Here is a 22743-nt window from a genome sequence, read left to right on the forward strand (position 1 = left end):
CCTCTCGTAACGAACTCTATACATGCTGTGTACACTTTCAGTTTTTCCATACACGTATAATGTACGCGACTTGGAGGTCGAACTTACTCCTTTCATACATGCTCGTGTCGTTTATGAATAGAATTCGTCGTCGAGAGCGACCCTGTACCTAACCTCGAAAACGCCACTCATGTCGAGCCGAACTCCGACAAACCCTACATTAACAATTGCCCTTTACGTCAATTATTAGTCCCCATAATTTCATCGAAGTCACTCCTGAGGAATTAACGATTACATAAAATTTCAAGGAAACCATTCCCATTAAATGACGTTTTTCAAAACACAGACAATTTATCTGACTAACATTTAATGGCACCACTAAATAGAACTACGTTACTACGAACATACTACAAGTAATATTTTATGTATCGGAATCGCAAAGAGTTTCAAACTTTACAAGGTGAATGTGGAGGCTATAAGGAAGGTCCCGACGCCCATGAAATTTCATTTTTTTTATAAATAATGTTTAAAATATCTATTAACGAATTTTTGTTTCAAATTGAAATTTTGTGGGAGTAAAGATTTTCCTTATAGCCTCCGTATTCACGTTGTAAAGTTTAAAACGATTCGGGACACCCAGTTCGGGGAAAAGTTTCATAAACGAGAGTTCTTTGACGCCACTTTCACATCGGTTTAAGAGGAAGCTTAATCGCCTCGAAAATTGTTTTACTATTTTTCATCTGTTTCAGATTTCATAAATATAAACGTCGTGGCATTTCCTGCAATATTCCGAATCAATTCGTGTAGAATCCCAGCGTCAGCGCAATTATTTAGCGAACACTTATGTAGTAAAGCGATACTACATATTTGCGAAACGCCAATAAACGCACTCGTAACGTCTGTATAATGGTAGCATAACCGTTATATAAATTCAGAATGTTATTTGTAATTATATAACCAGGAGGGATGCTGCAAGTGCACGAGCCTGGCATCCTCAGGACTGGTTTTTCGTTCTAAACATCCTACGCGGTTTCACTTCAAACGTGTAATCATTGAGTGGAGGGTCTTTTCCAGCAATATATTTATTACGCGTGCAGTAAACCAAGGTGTAAGTCCAGCGAAAGGTTAGCGTAAAAAAGTCGAGCCATATGCAGAGCTGGGTAACTCTAATTTAATCGAATTCATTTGAAATAGGTGTCTAAAATGTAAAATGCCATTTTCTATGAGAACAATTCCAAGTAATCGCTTTTTTGTTGTCAATATAAGAAAAATGTTTCTGGACAACAATGTTGCCGGCACATTTTCAAGTGTTCGCTTTTGTTGCAGTAAGTAAAGTTTCTTGTCATTACTGAATTCTTCTTCTGCGTGTGGCCATATGTCGAGTTCTCCTTATGGAGGGGAACCCATCATTTTCCGCCGACTTCCTTCCAGGGTGAGCTCTTCGATCGTTTTCTTCAGTCGGAACCTTCTGGAGGCATCTCGATATTTTCTTCAGGAGGAAGAAACGTCGTTGAGCAGAAAGTGGAGCAGCCGACTGTACGAAGCTCTCTAAGGTTCCGGTCTCCGTAGCCAGTCGGTGAGAGAGAGACGCCGCGATCCGCGATTGGCGAGCAAGAGAGAGAGAGCCTTATGTGTGCGGATGCTCAGCAAGAGCAGAGAAAAAGAGATCGATCCGCGTGCCCGGCCTTAAATTTTCCAATTCCAGGAGGGACTAGAAAACCGAGCCAAACGACCCGTTCTCGCGATTACGAGAAAACACCTTGCGATCCGTAATTCATCCGACGAGTCTCTTCAATAACCCGCCGAGGAGCATATATCTTAGCAGGGGAAAAAAATACCCGAGCCTTTATCATGCATCGGATAGAGACGAGTTACGTACATACGCCATTGTGTCCAGTAGAACTACACATTCACCCTAAGATTCCGGTGAAACCATAATAACATCATCCTGAGATGAAAGTCCACCGGAGAAAGTCCAGGCAAACTCGGAACCGATTTTAGAGTAGGTTAAAAAAAAACTACCAGGGTAACAATTTGCTAATTTGTTTACTCGACGAGGGATTCACAAATATCTCACGATCCCCCTGTAATTTCCAAGTACAATATACAATCTTCGGTGAAGCGTAGTCAAAGCTTCTCTCTGTAATGGAAGTATAACGTTAATATAATGCATAAGATTATTGTCAGCTCGTTGCAGTAATGGAATGCAATTATTTTCGAGCACGCTCGAGCGCCCGAGCCTTCGGCCGAGAAACGCGTAAGTCATTCCTCGACGCAGCCTGCGGCCGGTAATCAGCGATCTAAAACACAGAGTAATTGAATAATTGAATTAGGAACGAAGTAGGAGAGCGAGGACGGCATCCATGTCGCGCCGATAGCGCTGCGAGCGGTCCTTGCCCGCGGCGCGTCCTATACCGGCGCAGGTCGAGCGCGGAGAGGAGCCCAAGTTCCGGCCTTCGTTGTGGAGGTTATGGCGGCACAGGTGAACAGCCAGGGGAAAGGGCGGCGGACATTATTATACCTTGTAGCGCGGATGACGGTCCTACCGGCCGAGAAAGGGCGACGCGGAGTACTTACCTAACCTGCGGGCGGACCCGCGACCGCCGCGTCCGCTCCGGCCCGCGCGCGCTGCCGTTGTGGTGGTGAGCCGGCGAGCGCCGCCTTATATACCCGCGCGCCACACCAACGCGCCGCCACTCCCCACTACTCTGTTACCGAGCACGCCACGGGAACGGTCGAACGTGCATTCAGATCTCGCCTCAGTCTTGCCGACGCCTCCGAGCTGACGACATCGACGTCGCGTCGAAATTTGGGTAATCTCGGATTTGCTGAGCCCGGAAACCGGTGAGGGCGCTCACCCCCCGGCGACGTGGATTATAGTGCGACGAGCGACGAGGTGGTCGACCCACCTTTATGGGACCCCATGGATAGTAACGTGTCCACTGCGGCCTACATGCACCGGTGAGCACCCGAACTCGCTTCGATTACTGCTTCTTCTTTTTTTTTTTCACTCTTTGGCTTTTGTTTCGCCTTTATCGGTGCCCGGGACGCCAGGGAGGAATTCGGGCGTGGAGGCGAGGGGCGCGCCAGACCCGGCGAGACTCCCCCTAGGTGGAGGTGGAGGTGGAGGTACAGGGTGTTCCCGTCTCTTCGGGACACCGGCAGGGTACTATTCGATAATCGCATCGCCGCTACCAGGATACCTACGAGAAATTACGTTTTTCCTTTGATCGTATAGAAAAAATCAGTTACACGTGTTAACGCTGTACTATGATCTACTATGAATTTCAACGTTTCTTCGATATTTTTTATTTATACATGAACCTTATATATCATTTGCAATTTTTCTTTAAATACATGAACATTGTATACTATTTGCAATACATTTTAAATACATGAATCTTACATATTATTTGCAATATCTTTGTAAATACGCGTATTTCGTTTGCGGCATTTTCCATGTCTTAGTCGTGATGTGAACATTTTTAGGAACGCTTAGATCGATTTTCATTCACTTGTAATGTTTCATTCTGAGAAGGTTTCAGGCATCGATTATCAATATTAGAAACGAAAATAAAGAAAGTATTGTTAGCGTTGGAATAGAAATATTTGTAGAGGAAAAAGTCAGTCTGGGTGAGACAATAGTTGAATCTGAAATAATGAGAAAAGCTATATTGGAAGCATTAAATTGGCCCCCGACTGTGCTATAGAATTTACATTATACAGAATTAATCGAAAATGTTCGAAGTTAAGGTAGGCTGATTTAATTCCAATTTTACCCAGATTCAATTAATTCATCTTTTGGTTTTATTACCCCCTATTACGTCATCTACTCGTTAACTGGTGCATAAATGTTTGGGCACGCGCGAATATTGAATTTTAGAGAGAGAGAGTGGAGAAGTGAAAAATTCGAGAAAAAAAAAATATGTAACGCGAGCGGTTGCATACAAATATTTCCACATTTGGAGGTAATTAACCTTATCACTTCTGCATCCAGCTCGTCGAGATTTTATCATTGAGCGTCATTTAAATAGAATTTCGTGACTGCTCGAATTCAGTTGCGCTTTTTTTTACTTTTTCACTGACGGAAATGTAATCGTTCCGAGTCTGTTTATCGGGTTAACATTTATCGATTTAAACATACGCTTATTACATATTTTATTAAATTCATCTCGAATTTAATTAATTCATTTAGAAGTTATATTACATTTCTTCTTTTTTTTCCCATTTTAATTTATTAGTTAACTGTCTAATTGCTGAAATAAAACTGCTATTATCGTAACTGAAAATAATCGGGCGTGCCATCTTCGTACCTGATGCATTGTTGCGCCGTTAGGATCTTGCGATTACACGATAAACGCAATTAAAATAGTTGTGCGTTTTTATAGTAATACATGGAACCGGTTTAGGTGGTCTTTCTTCTCCCAAGGTCAACTAAAATTTATGCCAACACTCCATGGATGTCGTTGACCCCTAAAATGTGTTTAAATGAACATCATCTGTTTAATGAATTAATTAATGTACGAATTCGTATATTAAATAAATTAAAAAAAATGACGATGAGATTTGAAGAAGTTAGTTGCGTCCCGCCCCGAGGTAAAAAAAAAATAAAATCACGCGTGTTTTAGTTTCCTCGCAGACAATATATACTGCGGAGTTAATCTCAATTAGCAGGAGGAAGTTCCCCGAAGATGACGATGACGTCATAACCTAAGAAACATTTAATGGAATAAAATATATCGTTAAAAAAAAATTGGCCATTACGTTTCAAAATAAAATCTTATTTGGACTTAATTCACCAGTGAAATTTAGTTTATTACAGTGTTGCGATAGTATGGACAAATGTTAGGATAAAGTCGATATTTTCGATGATATACTGTTGGAGCTCAAGTTAGATTTCTGCTTCGGGCGTTGTTCTCGAGAGAAAATGGGATCCCTGGTCGTGCTCTTCTAGGCAATCGACGAATTTCCTTTCGTTACGGATGCTCGATGAAGCGTTCGGCACAGCCTAGAAAGCGCGATGCGAAAACCGGCTTCGTTATCTTCAGAGCGAGACACGAGCTCGCCAAGTAGTTTCGGCAAGTCACGAGACCGGCGACCGAAGAAGTCGGATCCGTCATGGTAATGGACGATCGAGTAATATAAGACGATATAAGACTATATGAGACGATATAAGACGATATAAGACGGTATAAGACGAACAAGACCATATAAGATGATATAAGACGATATAAGACGGTTTCGGCAAGTCACGAGACCGGCGACCGAAGAAGTCGGATCCGTCATGGTAATGGACGATCGAGTAATATAAGACGATATAAGACTATATGAGATGATATAAGACGATATAAGACGGTATAAGACGAACAAGACCATATAAGATGATATAAGACGATATAAGACGATATAAGACGGTTTCGGCAAGTCACGAGACCGGCGACCGAAGAAGTCGGATCCGTCATGGTAATGGCCGATCGAGTAATATAAGACGATATAAGACTATATGGGATGATATAAGACGATATAAGACGATATAAGACGGTATAAGACGATACAAGACCATATAAGATGATATAAGACGATATAAGACGGTTTCGGCAAGTCACGAGATCGCCGACCGAAGAAGTCGGATCCGTCATGGTAATGGACGATCGAGTAATATAAGACGATATAAGACTATATGGGATGATATAAGACGATATAAGACGGTATAAGACGATATGTGCCCATAATTATGAAAGTGGTCTAAGTCATATATTTTTTGTTTAGAAATTACATTGAATAATTTCGTTTAAAATAATATGGCGTGAAATAACTGATAAACTGATTTTTTTTTTTAATTTTGACTTAGACCACTTTCATAATTATGGGCACATATAAGACCAAATAAGATGATATAAGACGACATAAGACGGCAAGTTAGAAACGCAAGCAATACCCATATTTTTTTCATATAAATAATGGTAATCAAAATTATATAAAGCGTACAATTATAATTAACTCTTTAAGCTGTAGATGCACCCGTTCGGCATACATCACATATATCGTAGGCACTTTCAATAAATCATATGATATCCATATTAATCTGGTAAAATGTTAGATCATTCGGAACACCCAGTTCGGGGAAAAGTGATATTATTCCTAAACGAGACTCCTTAGACGCCATTTTTATATCGGCTTAATTACTGGAGGTCTTGAATTTCATTTTTCCACTAACTGTGATCTTATGTACTAACAATCTAGGGATCTCGTGAATCTTTCTAATTAAGGCCCGGTTCACTTCGAGTTAACACTCACTACAAATTAAACTTCGGTTAACTCGAGTTGGGGGACCGCGCCTTAGCTCGACTAACAAGGAAACATTCCCAAGTGTCCGCCCCCGATCTTATTGATTTTCATATNACACGTGTCTCTTAGATTTTTGTGTTCTTCAACATATATGAAAATTAATAAGATCGGGGGCGGACACATGGGAATGTTTCCATGTAAGAAACAGCTGATTAGGTTACTTATATTTGATGACGTATTTATGAACTGATAAAATATGGAGAGAAATGCTCAGAGCGTAGATGCCGGGAGATTTTCAAAACGGAAGGTATTTTGGGCATTTTATTTTACGCTGAACGGAGGACAGGAAGCGAAGTAGGAATTTCGTCGGCGAATTCTCGAGACCTGAACTATTTCCTCAGGCGTGGCCAATGGCGGCCGATCGAGTCTGCGGTAAGCCGAGGTTTACGCTTCATTCGAACTTAGTCGAAACCAGGAAGACCGTGCCTACTGACACCAAGAATCTCGGGACTTTAAGGTGAAGTGAAACACGTCGAGGAACTTGATCGACGTCGATAAAGAAGATTTTTATAAATGACTACGATGCCGACGTTAGTTTTTATATTGACAGCTGGGTCGAATTATATTGGGTATTGTACCAAATGGCATACTCCATCTGTCGTTTTCGTACAATAATTATATAGAAATCGAAGTAAAACTCCAGAAATCCTCTAGATTCATGCCTTCTGGGCCCTAATTGACTACAGAAGGACCCCCCGGCGCCATCTGTGATTTTCAGGTCAATTAAATTTTCACTCCGAGACCTCGTATTCCCATCGTTTTAGCATACAAGCGCATACAATACTTTTTTTGCCTTTATCCCGTTCAAATGCAAGTTTATCGATTACCAGAGTGTTCTAAATTGTCGTAAAATTGTCCTGACCGTTTCGTTTCTCATATCAGAGCCTTCGATAATTGTATATCGATCGAAATATGAGAGCTCGACGCCATTTTGGTTCTGGTCTGGGCTAAGTTAAAAAATTTTTTACAAAAATCCAAATTTTCAATGTGTCGGGACAATTCTTAGATAATCAGGAGGGATGTGTCAAAGTTTCGGACACTTTGGTCTAATGCCCTTAAAAAAAAGTGTTATATTCGTATCAACTGATTTGAAGGGTGTTTCACTTCACCTTAAGCCGAGTTTCCGTCGTCTCTTTCGCGGGCTATCGAATGGTTCAAACAGTGTCAAGTCGAGGCTGTCTCTTTCCCTTGAACCGAGACCACGCCGTGGCGTCGACCGGGTCTCAGAAGTGAGAGTTAAACCCGGCCTGGACGAAAGTCGTTCCGAATAACTCATGAAACGAGGAAATGGACCGTTGAAAGGAGCGAGGAAAACAATGATCTTGTCTCCGAGGACTGGAAACTGAGATCAGGAAGTCGAGGGTCCGACGTCTTCGCGCGCCTTCCATACAATCTCCAGAAGACAAATTGAACCCTCCTAAACGTACATACACCAAGAGATCGTTAAATGTTACAAAATAATACATTGACTTTATAATATTACAGAGCTATGATAAACAATGAGTACATTGACCAAGCGACCAGGGTGATCGCTTTTAACTTTCCGAGGCTCGTTAGAGGTTAGGTCCATCGAAGAGAGGGAGAATCGCGTTCTACGCTCTATTCGAAATCCTTGCTGCGTCGTTGGAAATTCGGTGAAAGATTAAAATGTCTACTTGAACGTGTCATGAAAGTACGCATAGCGATTACCTCTCCGTGGGATGGTAAAGCGAGATTTCGGCCTGGTTTCGTAACTCGAGTTAACCGAGGTTTAAGGTGAAGTGAAACCCCCTTCATATCAGTCGATTTGAATACAACACTTTTTTTTAAGAGTATTAGATCAAACTGTCCGAAACTTTAACACATCACTCCTGATCAATTAAGAATTGTCCTGACACATTCGAAATTTTGATTTTTTAAAAATATTTTTTAACTCAGCCCAGACCAGAACCAAAATGGCGTCGATCTCTCATATTTCGATCAGTATATAATTATCGAAGGCTCTGATATGAGAATCGAAAGGGTCAGGACAATTTTACGACAATTTAGAACACTTTGATAGTCGATAAACTCACATTTGAACGGGATAAGGGCAAAAAAAGTGTTGTATACGCTTCTATGCTAAAACGATGGTAATACGAGGTCTCGGAGTGAAAATTTAATTGACCTGGAAATCACAGATGGCGCAGGGGGTCCCTCTGCAGTCAATTAGGGCCCCAGAAAGCATGAATCCAGAGGATTTCTGGAGTTTTACTTCGATTTCTTGATATTTATTGTACGAAAACGACAGGTGGAGTATGCCATTTGGTACAATACCCAATATAATTCGACGCAGCTGTCGATATAAAAACGAACGTCGGCAACGTAGGCATGTAGAAAAATCTTCTTTATCAACGTTGATCAAGTTCCTCGACGTGTTTCATTTCAGCTTAACTGGTTTATCCCCGTTTTAAACCTGTATAAGCCAATTAAACTCCGGTTAACTCGAGTTGGGGAGTCGGGCCTTAGCCATCGCGGATTAAATCATCGAATTATATCGTTTTTAGGTTATCGGCTCGAAACCGAACAATTACTGGACAAGGCGATCAAATTCCTGGAAAAACGCCCCTCGGTCTACGACAAAGCTTGCTTTTTAGTCGACTCTTTCTGGCGACGACGCGATAGGCGTCGGTAACGCGAATCGTGACGCAAGGATTACTTGCCGATGAAACGCATTGTCGCGTAATTGTTACCGCGCGTGTTCTCGACTGTACGCATAAACGCGCTTATGCGTACGAGAAAGTACGCGGCAGGCCGGATGGTTGTCAACGATGAGCCCCCGGCCCTTCCATTGTTGCAAACTCGGACGTTCCCACTAACAACGTGGTAACAAACCCGGCTTTATACGCCGAAGAGTCGCTAGCGGCAGTAAAAATGGAATTCAAGACTTCCAGTAATTAAGGTGAAGTGAAACCCCCTTCAAATCAGTCGATTCGAATACAACACTTTTTTTTAAGGGTAAAAGACCAAACTGTCGAAACTTTGACACATCACTCTTGATCATCTAAGAATTGTCCTGACACATTCAAAATTTGGATTTTTGGGAAAATTTTTTTAACTTAGCTCGGACCAGAACCAATATGGCGTCGAGCTCTCATATTTCGATCGATATACAATTATCGAAGGCTCCGATATGAGAAACGAAAGGGTCAGGACAATTTTACGACAATTTAGAACACTCTGGTAATCGATAAACTCGCATTTGAACGGGATAAAGGCAAAAAAAGTGTTGTATGCGCTTCTATGCCAAAACGATGGGAATACGAGGTCTCGGAGTGAAAATTTAATTGACCTGGAAATCACAGATGGCGCAGGGGGTCCCTCTGCAGTCAATTAGGGCCCCAGAAAGCGTGATTCCAGAGGATTTCTGGAGTTTTACTTCGATTTCTTGATATTTATTGTACGAAAACCATTGGTGGAGTATGCCATTTGGTACAATATCCAATATAATTCGACCCAGCTGTCAATATAAAAGCGAACGTCGGCAACGTAGGCATTTAGAAACATCTTCTTTATCGACGTCGATCAAGTTCCTCGACGTGTTTCACTTCACCTTAAGGCGGCATGAAAGTGGCGTCCGAGAAGTCTCGTTTACGAAATTATCACTTTTCTCCTAACTGGGTGTACCGAAAAGACTAAGATTTCATCACGTGAATGTGGGGGCCATAAGGAAGACTTCGATACCCGTGATATATTTTTTTAACTTTTATTCCAAAAGTCAGACGTGGCAGTAAATATAAAATTTAAGGTGAAGTGAAACACGTCGAGGAACTTGATCAACGTCGATAAAGACGATTTTCCAAAATGCCTACGTTGCCGACGTTCGTTTTTATATTGACAGCTGTGTTGAATTATATCGGGTATTGTACCAAATGGCATATTCCGCCTGTCGTTTTCGTACAATATATATCAAGAAATCGAAGTAAAACTCCAGAAATCCTCTGGATTCATGCCTTCTGGGCCCTAATTGACTGCGGAGGGACTCCCTGCGCCATCTGTGATTTCCAAGTCAATTAAATTTTCACTCCGAGACCTCGTATTACCATCGTTTTAGCAAAGAAGCGCATACAAATCTTTTTTTGCCTTTATCCCGTTCAAATGCGAGATTATCGATTACCAGAGGGTTCTAAATTGTCGTAAAATTGTCCTGACCCTTTCGATTCTCATATCAGAGCCTTCGATAATTATATACTGATCGAAATATGAGAGATCGACGCCATTTTGGTTCTGGTCTGGACCGAGTTAAAAAATTTTTTTGTAAGATCCAAATTTTTAATCTGCCAGGACAATTCTTAGCTGATCAGGAGTGATGTGTCAAAATTTTGGACAGTTTGGCCTAATACCCTTAAAAAAAAGTGTTGTATTCGAATCGACTGATTTGAAGGATGTTTCACTTCATCTTAAGGCGGCATGAAAGTGGCGTCCGAGAAGTCCCGTTTACGAAATTATCACTTTTCTCCTAACTGGGTGTACCGAAAAGACTAAGATTTCACCACGTGAATGTGGGGGCCCTAAGGAAGACTTCGATACCCGTGATATATTTTTTTAACTTTTATTCCAAAAGTCAGACGGGGCAGTAAATATGAAATTTAAGATTTCCAGGAATTACGACGGCTCATAAGTAAGCGTTCATTACAATGTCCGAATAAATTATAATTTTGTGGGACATTTCTTAGGTGGCACATTGGCGTATTTAGGCTCGGTTAACTCGAGTTAAACTTCGGTTAACTCGAGGTTGTGGAAATGGGCCTTAAACGGTTACTCTCAATTTTCTGACGATTATAAGAGGTTAGGGCCATCGAAGAAGGGGAAGGTCGCATTTTATGTTATATCCTTTTTTCTAAACCGGTGAAAATGAGGTTTAAACGGTTAGTTAGATCTTTCCGAGGACTTTCAGAGGTTAGATCCATCGAAGAAAGGGAGAGTCGTACTCGATCCTCTTATTCGCTTTCCGTGGCAAACGAAACGCATCACCGCAGCTTCGCTCTCGTGTAATGGGCTCGGTCGATCGAGCAGATAGTATCGAATACGAACGGCTTGCTTTCCTTGAACCTGTACACCGCAGCCATTGGCCATTTATTCCTTCTTCTCGAGGAAACGAGAAGCAAGAGCCGCTTTCCCGATTAAATTGTGCCCAGCCTCGAAGAAGAGAATCAAGAAACTCGTAGGGTCGAATGATGAGCTCTTCATTTAATAGAAACTCGGCCACTCTACTATACTTCCTAATTTACGACATTAACGGAAAAATCCTTAACGAGCACAAGAAGATGGGTGAAAGCGTTTGCACTAGACTTTCATTTAACGAAAATGATGACAAACAAATTAATTGGACGAGTTTTCTCAACATTCCGATATTTGCTTCCTTTAACCAAAAAAAAAAAAAAAAAAAAAAGAGAGAGAGAGAGAGAGAAAAAAAAAAGAAGAAAAGGCGAGAAAAAATATATTACCTTCACATATTTTAATTTAATTACACGAATGCGTTCGTAATTATTTAATTACTGATCCGGTGCGCATTTTACGGTATTAGTGGAGCTTAATGTTTATATTCAGAGAAAGCCAAGGAAATTGCTGGGAAACTGCAAACGGTGCTAAAATGGAACGAGACCTCCGCGTCTTTTAATTACACGAGTAATTATTCCGTTTTCTATTCGGTCATCGGTTAGGTACACGTAATAAAAATGGCCAGATTGCACAGTAGGGTCTCTTAATTACACGGGTATTTTCGTCAGGTCTATAATTTGCGATACCATTAACCGTAGTTGTCGAAGAATGAGATTACGGTCCATTCGTTCCCCATAAATATCTTTGTTTGCATCGAAATAATTGTTTGACGAAAGCAATAATGAGTCGTAAAGCGAAATTATTCCAAGACACCCCGGTTGTCGTATATTCTGTAATTTACTGCTTACTATTACTGCCTCGACATTTTCAATACCTCTACTCGGGTAATTCTAGTCATTCATGGTACTTGTTAAATGATCGTCTCGCTCGACATATTGTCAGGTCGTAAATATATTAAATTTAAAACAAAATATATATATCTCCAAAATAAAAGAAATATTTGGCAAGCCCCTGTTATGTTTCTTGTATTTAAAGAATCGCCCTGAATTCAGGATTTTCGAAGGTCTAAATATTATTCTGGGGGTCTAAATATTCCCATATTTTTATAACATTATTCCTTTTAATTTTAACATAATATACGTATTTTGCAAAAGTAACGCGTTACTTCAATTATTACATTGTGGGTATTTTTGTAAAATTTAACTTTGCATATAACACCAACGTTTTTGGCACAGGTTACTGATTTTGATTGTTTTTGTTTTTCTGCGAATTATCGCTACTAGTACGGTTTTGCTAAACAGACTTTTACAATAGGATGTGTCTTAATAAATAAATACACGTTATCGTGATAAATTTCAGTTTCCGCGGTCATAAATTATTGTAGAAATTTTTTATCAGAGGCGGAACAGTATTTTCGTTGCATTTTGCCCTTTTTTCGTCTAGAGATGTTTCCTCCCGAGAATCGTGTACTTGTCGAGGAGTACCGAAGACATGTCATTACTGGGCTATGTACATGTCTTTGGCTCTTATTCGTCCTCGTTAGGGCATTCGATACCGACTCTTAGTCATCCAACGGAAACTCGCGCACTCGACAAAATCAATACTTACCGCGAATTCAAGCGATTCTCATTCAATTGCAGAGGAGACTCTTATTGACGCCGGTGCACTCGATGCACTTTTTCTCTTTTCCCGTAGCATCACCCTTGCAGATCGCAAAAGGAAATATTCTACCGAGTTTTTAAGCAGTCACTTGACCCTTTTCCCGCTTTCTCGGGTGTCATATAGTAACCTTGTTAATTGGCCTTTGACCCGACGTTCTGGCGCAAGAAAATCCAAGATTAATCAATTATTAAGGTGAAGTGAAACACCCTTCAAATCAGTCGATTCGAATACAACACTTTTTTTTAAGGGTATTAGACCAAAGTGTCCGAAACTTTGACACATCACTCCTGATCATCTAAGAATTATCCTGACACATTCAAAATTTGGATTTTTCAAAAGAATTTTTTAACAGCCCAGACCAGAACCAAAATGGCATCGATCTCTCATATTTCGATCAGTATATAATTATCGAAGGCTCTGATATGAGAATCGAAAGGGTCAGGACAATTTTACAACAATTTAGAACACTTTGATAGTCGATAAACTCACATTTGAACGGGATAAGGGCAAAAAAAGTGTTGTATACGCTTCTATGCTAAAACGATGGTAATACGAGGTCTCGGAGTGAAAATTTAATTGACCTGGAAATCACAGATGGCGCAGGGGGTTCCTCTGCAGTCAATTAGGGCCCCAGAAAGCATGAATCCAGAGGATTTCTAGAGTTTTACTTCGATATCTTGATAATTATTGTACGGAAACGACAGGCGGAATATGCCATTTGGTGCAATACCCAATATAATTCGGTATAGCTGTCGATATAAAAACGAACGTCGGCAACGTAGGCATTTAGAAAAACCTTTATCGACGTTGATCAAGTTAATCGACGTGTTTCACTTCACCTTAATACTCGAAACTCAATTGATGACGTTTGACAAAACGTGCATGCGGAAACAAAAGCTTCTTCAATGTACAAAATCGCTTAACTGTCCTGAGAAAACAAGTTTCATTTAACCGGAGTAATATTCCTTCGAATTGCACCGAAGAGATATTTTGTCAATTCCAAGAATAATTATTTGAACTCAAATAAACTGTAATAAATTGGATGCAACATTTCTTTCTTTTTTTTTTTCGGAATGATCGGCACGTTATTTGAGTCGAATATTCTTCGAATTGATAAAATACTCAAAGGAATGTTTCTCTGGTTCAATAAATCCTCTTTTTTTTCTCAGAACCGAATTTCTCACTTTCTCACCGAATTTTAGTTCACTTTACCCAACTCGTTGACTTTTGATTTTAACTACAGGGTTTCGGTTAAATCGTTTTGTTAATCGCGGAAAATATTTTGATCACACCGATATCAATATTTTGGTTAAACGTACCGAATTACTTTGGGTATTTGAAATATTTGAATATTTGGAGGAGTCCTTAGGTTAGGTACATATTATCAATACCTAAAACGTAATTTGTTAAATTTTGATAAGACTCGAATAACTCGCCGGATGAAATAATTGTTACGTGGATGGTGACAATTTCTCCCCAACCGTCGTTTCGTAAAGTAATGAGTAAGTGTTGCGTAAACGGGGAGAATCAACAACTTGAAGCCAGTTTCGAATGTGGAAAGGTTAGTTAGGTTAGGAACGCGTGGATCGTTAATGCCCCTCCGAGCAGGTTCGTCGGTTCTCACTATTTCCTCGCGTGTGGAAACCCTCGATTAAGAGTTGAAATAATCACGCGTGCTTTGTTTTGCACGAAAGTTCATTCACACGTGTGTCGCGTACCCTCTGCTCTTCCGTTGCGCGAGTACGCGACACTTGTGTACTTACATTACGCTTGACGCTTTTGCGGCAATGTAAAGTGCAAAGGTGTAAGTGTGGGTACTTATGTAATGCTACGGTAACGTAATCGCAAAATATCAACGATAATTCAACACCATACAGTAAGTACGTGTACCTAGTTCCGCACCCTAGAAATGGTATATTGTAATAAATCAGTGTTAATTCAATACCACACAGTACATACGCGTACCTAGTTACGTACCTAGGTGTAGTAAATTGTAAAATATTAGCGATAGTCCAATACCATACAATACATACGCGTACCTAGTTACGTACCTAGGTGTAGTAAATTGTAAAATATCAGCGATAATCCAATACCACATAGTACATACGCGTACCTAGTTACGTACCTAGGTGTAGTAAATTGTAAAAAATCAGCGATAATCCAATACCACATAGTACATACGCGTACCTAGTTACGTACCTAGGTGTAGTAAATTGTAAAAAATCAGCGATAATCCAATGCCACACAGTACATACGCGTACCTAGTTACGTACCTAGGTGTAGTAAATTGTAAAATATTAGCGATAATCCAATACCACACAGTACATACGCGTACCTAGTTACGTACCTAGGTGTAGTAAAATTGTAAAATATCAGCGATAATCCAATGCCACACAGTAAATACCCGTACCTAGTTACGTACCTAGGTGTAGTAAATTGTAAAATATTAGCGATAATCCAATACCATACAATACATACGCGTACGTAGTTACGTACCTAGGTGTAGTAAATTGTAAAATATCAGCGATAATCCAATACCACACAGTAAATACGCGTACCTAGTTACGCACCCTAGGTATCGTAAATTGTAAAGTACCCGCGACGATCCAGTACCAAGATGTATGTACGCGTACCTACATAACGCACATCGATCTCGCGGTAAGGCAGACTGCAAAGTGAAACCCGTGGAACGTTTCCTATAGGGTTACCTTGCCATCCACACGTTTACAGCCTTTCTTGTATCCCAGGGACGGGTTTTGCACCGAGTAACGAGATCCCGTATGTACCTCCCTGCACAATGCGGAAGATCGCTCGACCGGAAGTCACCGTCCACCTGGATATATCTCGATTATCGATGGACGACTCCTTTCCATATGACTTGATTTTCCGACCTCGCGATTTCTCTCCCTGAAACGAGGAATAATAACACCTCGAGCAAGGAAATTCAAATTCCGCGGTTTTACAGCCATCGAGACTCGCATCGAAAGTTTCGATTTTTACGACCTATCGAGCACCGCCGGTTAAATAATGGCCCGAATTAACCGGGAAAGCGATTCTCCTTGATGGGGTTATAAAATGGATATAAATCTTATAGGCGATTTAGGCACTTTTTATTCCCTTTTTTTTCTCTACGGCGTGTCGGTGGAAATTCTCCCGGAAAGTGCAAGGAAAGTTTATTTCGTTTTACTTCGTTACCATAATCGGTGTTACGCTCAGTAAAATTTTAAACAACGTACGGTTACCTTGATTAAGTGTTTGGTCGTTTAATTTTTTATCAACTAAATCGGTAATCAATTTGAAATCCTGCCGTTAACTAAATAACGGTTCGCGTGTCCGAAAAAGCGGTTCCTCTTGATGAGATTTTAATACAAAATATTTAATACACGCCCTTTTTGTCTCTACAGAATATCGATGGAAATTCTCACGGAAAGTGCAGGGAAAGTTTACTCCGTTAACGTAATTAAAGCTCCGCCCAGGAGAAATTTAAACAACGTTCGATTACCCACCCGAAATGTTCGACCATTTAATTTTTTACCGACTAATTCGATATTCAATTTGAAATTCTGCCGTTAATTAGATAACGGTTCGAGTGCCCGAAAAAGCGATTCCCTTGATGTGATTACAAAATGGCGATAAATTCTTGCGATTTAGGTACATTTTGTTCTTAATCCGCGGAAATCCTCGCTAGAAATTCGAAGAACGTTTATGCCGTTAAGTTAATCGCAGTTTCGTGCAAAAAAGATAGATCGGAAATTCACTTCATTACTCATTGGCTGATTCATAAATCAAGGCAAAATGCGAGGAAAAAGTCAGGCGTGTTTGTCGCCGTTAAAAAAGACCGGATCGAGTATAACCTATATTTTTCTCTGAGGGACACGAGTGTATGTCTGCGTTTACGAGGGAGATTAGCATAAATCGATTTCAGGCTCTCGAGAGCCATACGTTCGTTTCCACGACAAGATCAGGGTGAAGGGGACTTCCAGGTTAGGTTATTATTACAGGGTTGACAACAATGGGAGTAGAGGTTATGTATGATGGCGGACTGTGGCGCTATCTAACGCTTGCGCTGGTTTCTAATATCTTTCTCATAAGGTCATTCTATATACATGAAACGTTAAAATATTTATATAACTTTTCTTCAAACTGGGTGCACCGAATCATTTGAAATGTCAACACGCGATTGTGGATGTCCTAAGGAAGGACGCCATGCTCGTGAAATTTCATTTTTCAGAAAAAGAAAAATCTGATTTTGGTTCTAGTCTAGGCTAAATAAGAACAAAATTTTTCTTTGAAAAATAAAATTTCACGAGCATCGCGTTCTTTCTTAGGGCCTCCATAATCAGGTGTTTTGACCTTAAGGTGATATGAAAGCGTCATATATACACACCAAAAAGTCAAAATGTTTATAAAGCTTGTCTTCAAATTGGGTGCACCGAATCATTTGAAACTTCATCACGAAATTGTGGAGACCCTAAGGAAGAACGCGATGGTCGTGAAATTTAAATTTTGAAAAAAAAAAATTCTATTCATCTCGGAGAAAAATCAAAAAAGACATTTTTTTTTCTCGAAAAATTCAATTTCACGAGCATCGCGCTCTTCCGTAGGATCTCCATAATCAGGTGTTAACGTTTCAAGTGATTCGATGCACCCCGTTTGGAGAAAAATCTTATAAACATTTTGACGTTTCGATATGCAAAATGACCCTTTCATATCGCCTTAACGAAGTCGATCTGGTAAAGTTCCTTCGCGGGATGCGAAAGGACGGCGAGGCGTATGTCGGCATTTTTTTTTTTCCTCCCCATCGTCCCTGTATGGAGGTAACTACATTAGGTGGGACTATTACGTTAAAATATTTATATAACTTTTCTCCAAACTGGGTGCACCGAATCATTTGAAATGTCAACACGCGATTGTGGATGTCCTAAGGAAGGACGCTATGCTCGTGAAATTTCATTTTTCAGAAAAAGAAAAATCTGATTTTGGTTCTAGTCTAGGCTAAATAAGAACAAAATTTTTTCTCGAAAAATTCAATTTCACGAGCATCGCGTTCTTCCGTAGGATCTCCATAATCAGGTGTTAACGTTTCAAGTGATTCGATGCACCCCGTTTGGAGAAAAGTCTTATAAACATTTTGACGTTTCGATATGCAAAATGACCCTTTTATATCGCCTTAAGGAAGTCGATCTGGTAAAGTTCCTTCGCGGGATGCGAAAGGACGGCGAGGCGTATGTCGGCATTTTTTTTTTCCTCCCCATCGTCCCTGTATGGAGGTAACTACATTAGGTGGGACTATTACGTGTGTACCTCGCAAATGGCCGACATGAACGCGAGCTGTGCCGAGGAAAAACTCGAGAGGCAACGGTCCGCAATCTCGGTTCGACGTTCGTCATTAACCTGCGCAATTATAATCCCGCTTAGAGGTGCACGGTGCACCGAGACCGTGGAATTTCAATTGCAGCCGTCCGATGGTACGCAAGAAAGTCGGCTTGACAATTTTGAGGGGCGCATTGACCTCGGCGAGTCTGTTGTCATCGGCATTATCCGAGGTTCGTCAAGGTGAAGGCCGAAGCCAAGATGGCCGCGATTAATCGCCACGATTTTTTCGAAATCGAGCCGACTTTCCTCGTCACGCTGACCTAGTTTCTTCGTAGATGCTTGCTGTTCGTTTTGTTACGCATATCTTGACATACTATGCGCATTGTTGACGTTATCGTGCCTGTCGACTTGTGTCTGTTAACTCGAGACGGGCATTGACTTATTGTCGTGTTTGTTTTCTTTATACGAGCGGTGCCCTGAGAAAAAATTTCATTCAACTAAAGGAATATTTGGTTAATTCAATGATTAATTATTTCACTCAAATAAACTCGAATAAACTTTGACGTTTACTCGGAATCGTGAGAATTTATTTCAGTTTATTTCAGCCGAATATAATTATTCTTTTAAGGCGAAGTGACACATCCTTCAAATCAGTCGATTCGAATACAACACTTTTTTTTAAGGGTATTAGACCAAACTGTCGGAAACATTGACACATCACTCCTGATCATCTAAGAATTGTCCTGACACATTGAAAATTTGGATTTTTCAGAAGAATTTTTTAACTCAGCCCAGACCAGAATCAAAATGGCGTCGATCTCTCATATTTCGATCAGTATATAATTATCGAAGGCTCTGATATGAGAATCGAAAGGGTCAGGACAATTTTACGACAATTTAGAACACTTTGATAGTCGATAAACTCACATTTGAACGGGATAAGGGCAAAAAAAGTGTTGTATACGCTTCTATGCCAAAACGATGGTAATACGTGGTCTCGGAGAGAAAATTTAATTGACCTGAAAATCGCAGATGGCGCAGGGGGTCCCTCTGTAGTCAATTAGGGCCCCAGAAAGCATGAATCCAGAGGATTTCTGGAGTTTTACTTCGATTTTTGTATAATTATTGTACGAAAATGACAGGTGGAGTATGCCATTTGGTACAATACCCAATATAATTCGACCCAGCTGTCAATATAAAAACGAACGTCGGCAACGTAGGCATTTAGAAAAATCTTCTTTATCGACGTTGATCAAGTTAATCGACGTGTTTCACTTCACCTTAATTAGCGTGATATTTCTTTGGTTCGATGAATTTCTCATTCTCAGGGTATACAAATTGATCTGGTGCTCATTGTTATATTTTGAAGTAGATACAAATGTACATTGACTTACTCTCCACCAGGATTACTCATTTCAATGGTATGAGACTGTATGCCAGGAACTCAAATTACTTGGTTTACTCGTTCCTCTTTCTCTCTCTCTTGCAGTTTATGGAATATATTTGTCTTCGGTCTTGATTAGGAAAGGTTGTCTTGCTATCTCGTGGCCAATGGCTAATCTGTGAGAACTGAGCAATTCTCGAATCAGGTTAATTCAGGGCGATTTCCATGGACCCCCCCGTACTTCGCTATGCAGGTTTCGAAATGCGTTGGAAAATTGCACGGTTGAAGAAGGATGCCCAAATACGGTCCTCGAAACGTTTATAAGCTTTGTCTAATACCTGCAACGATATTTACCCTCAAAACTGGAATTTAAGGGGACCGTTTAGGTCTTTTGGAAATTTATCATTTTATCATACCTCGTAGCATTAATCAATGTAATAGAAGCGCCCGTAAAAATTTCACATCAAATGTTTAACTCTACCACACACTTATGTACTAAAAGTGCATGAATTTTATGAATATTTCTATTAGTGTACCTTATGTTCTAAAAGTGTGTGAATTTTAGTTTCGAGGGTGGGAATCTATTACGACGCCATTTTGGTTCCTTCCACGAATTCTTGCAGAGGTTAGGGATAAATTTCGTAGCTCGGATTTTTTTGGAAATTGCGTACCTCGAGGCAAGGAAGTCGACGAGTAACTCAATAGGACGTCGGCACTAAAACTTGAAATATTCACTTTCCGTAATAAAATAGCTGACCCTCTTTCGGCAGCTGGTAGAGAGTAGACCGTTACTGCGGCTCCCGTTACTTCCGGTGCATCGGACTTTCCTTTTCGAAGGAATGGTGATCGTAGCCGGTGCATATCCTTGCACCGGTGCATCCACCGGATCATAAACGCCCCCGTAATTGGAGTTTGGTTTAGTGGCGCACTTAATCATTGTCCGCCACGACCGATCGATTCCTATTACATATTTAAAGGAAGGAAAAATGGAGGAATTACCCCGGCCGTGAGCGAATCGCGTTTTATGTCCACTTCCGACATGGCGGACGTTGACGAGCTTCGCAACATGGCGGAGCTGGACCAAATCGAGGAGACGATTTCCTCCCGAAGTAATGGCGTAATTGCCGCGGGATCGACTTTGCGGCTCGCCGGAAGATCTTTTTCCCGTGGAGCAAAATTTCGTCGAGCGACATTACGCAAGTCGCCATTGTTTCACGAAATGACAGTGCGAACCATGGGAGTCGGTCTTCCGAGGTCGGAAATGTCTAAACGTCCATGCGCCGCCATTTTGGTATCTTCTTCAGGAAGACGCTGCTTGTGTTTCTTCTCCTCCTCGATTTGTTCTCCGTGATGCGATGTGGAATTAATTTCAGAATATTTACGTCGTAAAATCGCCTCACGGAACTCGAGGTTTATCTTTTAAAATGCATATCTGGTTTCGAAATTGTCTCTTCGCGTCCCTGCGCCGCCATCTTGTTTCCTTCTTTCGAACCCTTCGCTCGTATTTAGAATTTATTCTCTAAAATGCCATTCAGGATTTATATCAGATTAAACGTGTGCTGCTCCGGCATTTTGTTGCTATATCCTGAAATTAATCACGGTCACAATTTAGTATTTTTTTTATCCATAAAAGTCTATCAAATCGATAAAACTCTGCCCGAGAATCCGACTCGACAGGCTTGGATCGGTTACCTTCATCCTTTTCACGTACGCACTCTGATTTCCTAACCTCACTTCAGCCGTGATCCCTGTTCTTCGGCATTTCATTTAACTTGGCCATCGACTACCTGCTATGTATAGTCAGTACACATGCATGGATTATATACATACATACCGATCATTGGTTCGTTAACGAGGGGACGTAATCCGCGCGAGCTTCAAGATGGTCATTCTCTTTATTTTTTGTATCCCGTGTGGCAACCCACTGGCTTCGCTCTATCCGTAATGATATACCTTCACTTCGTCTATTCCCCATCAGCTGCACCGTGGACAATTATACAGCAAACCGTAGAAGCGAATTGACATCTTCTGTTGGGTTGTCAACCGTAAGACCGTCCCGTTATGCGTTAACAGGATTTTCCACATATTTTATGACCAATAACACTAACCATAGACACTTAAACGTGTGCTGCTTATATTATAGAATTTCACAGCGAATTATTTAATAATAATACTTGATTTTCATGAGTTTTTTTCTTTTTCAAGTCGCGACATATACATTCTCAAGATTTTTACTTTAACTTGCGGAGCGAAGATGTCGCCGATTTATATACTCCCACGTGAAGGGCATTCAATGTTCCATGTCTCCTATTTATTTTTCCATGTTTGTAGATAAAGACTTTTTGCAAAAAGTGAACGTCTCTCGGACTGTTACGAGTTTCGTCCCCTCCTGTAAAATCGATACATAACGTTTCTCTCCTTATCCCTCCTCGTTAGTCATGGCGGTTCGATGTCGCGAGTTCTTTACTTCGTTCTGCCCCAAGTGTGAAAACCGATAACGCAGAGGCTAACTTACGGGACGTGCGATCGCGATAATGCGACCGCGAATGCACGCTCTAATTCCAGGTCGCGAGACTTCCGATATATTCTTTGATATGGAGTATCTCTCTCTCTCTCTCTCATGGTTTCTAGACACGCAAAAATTAGCCGAGCATGGATTCCTGAGCAGCATTTAAGTCGGAGTTGTTACGCATCTTGACTGTCGATAAAAAATCACGTAAAGGTCCAAAATGGGAGGCACTCGATTACTGGAAACTCGCTGCGACCGAATTCCTGGACGACAATATTTTTAACGACCTTCGCGATCGCGATAATGCGACCGCGAATGCACGATCTAATTCCAGGTCGCGGGACTTCCGATATATTCTTTGATATGGAGTCTCTCTCTCTCTCTCTCATGGTTTCTAGACACGCAAAAATTAGCCGAGCATGGATTCCTGAGCACCATTTAAGTCGGAGTTGTTACGCATCTTGAC

General features: G+C 40.8%; 1 protein-coding gene across 2 annotated transcripts in view; it reads left to right on the forward strand.

Annotated features, from left to right (window-relative positions):
* Nucleotides 1-2794: 2794 nt before the first annotated feature.
* The window catches only part of LOC105704265, a 64325-nt gene continuing 44376 nt past the window's right edge, over nucleotides 2795-22743 (forward strand). The window contains exon 1 of one of the 2 annotated variants that reach the window (XM_023433881.1): nucleotides 2795-2940. In XM_023433881.1, coding sequence (XP_023289649.1) covers nucleotides 2903-2940 — 38 coding nt within the window. In that variant the 5' untranslated portion in view covers nucleotides 2795-2902. The remainder of the gene's footprint in view (nucleotides 2941-22743) is intronic. The other variant, XM_023433880.1, reaches the window with a different exon arrangement.

Source organism: Orussus abietinus, unplaced genomic scaffold, assembly GCF_000612105.2.
Source record: "Orussus abietinus isolate OABI.00-Male unplaced genomic scaffold, Oabi_2.0 scaffold168, whole genome shotgun sequence".
Taxonomy (NCBI): domain Eukaryota; kingdom Metazoa; phylum Arthropoda; class Insecta; order Hymenoptera; family Orussidae; genus Orussus; species Orussus abietinus.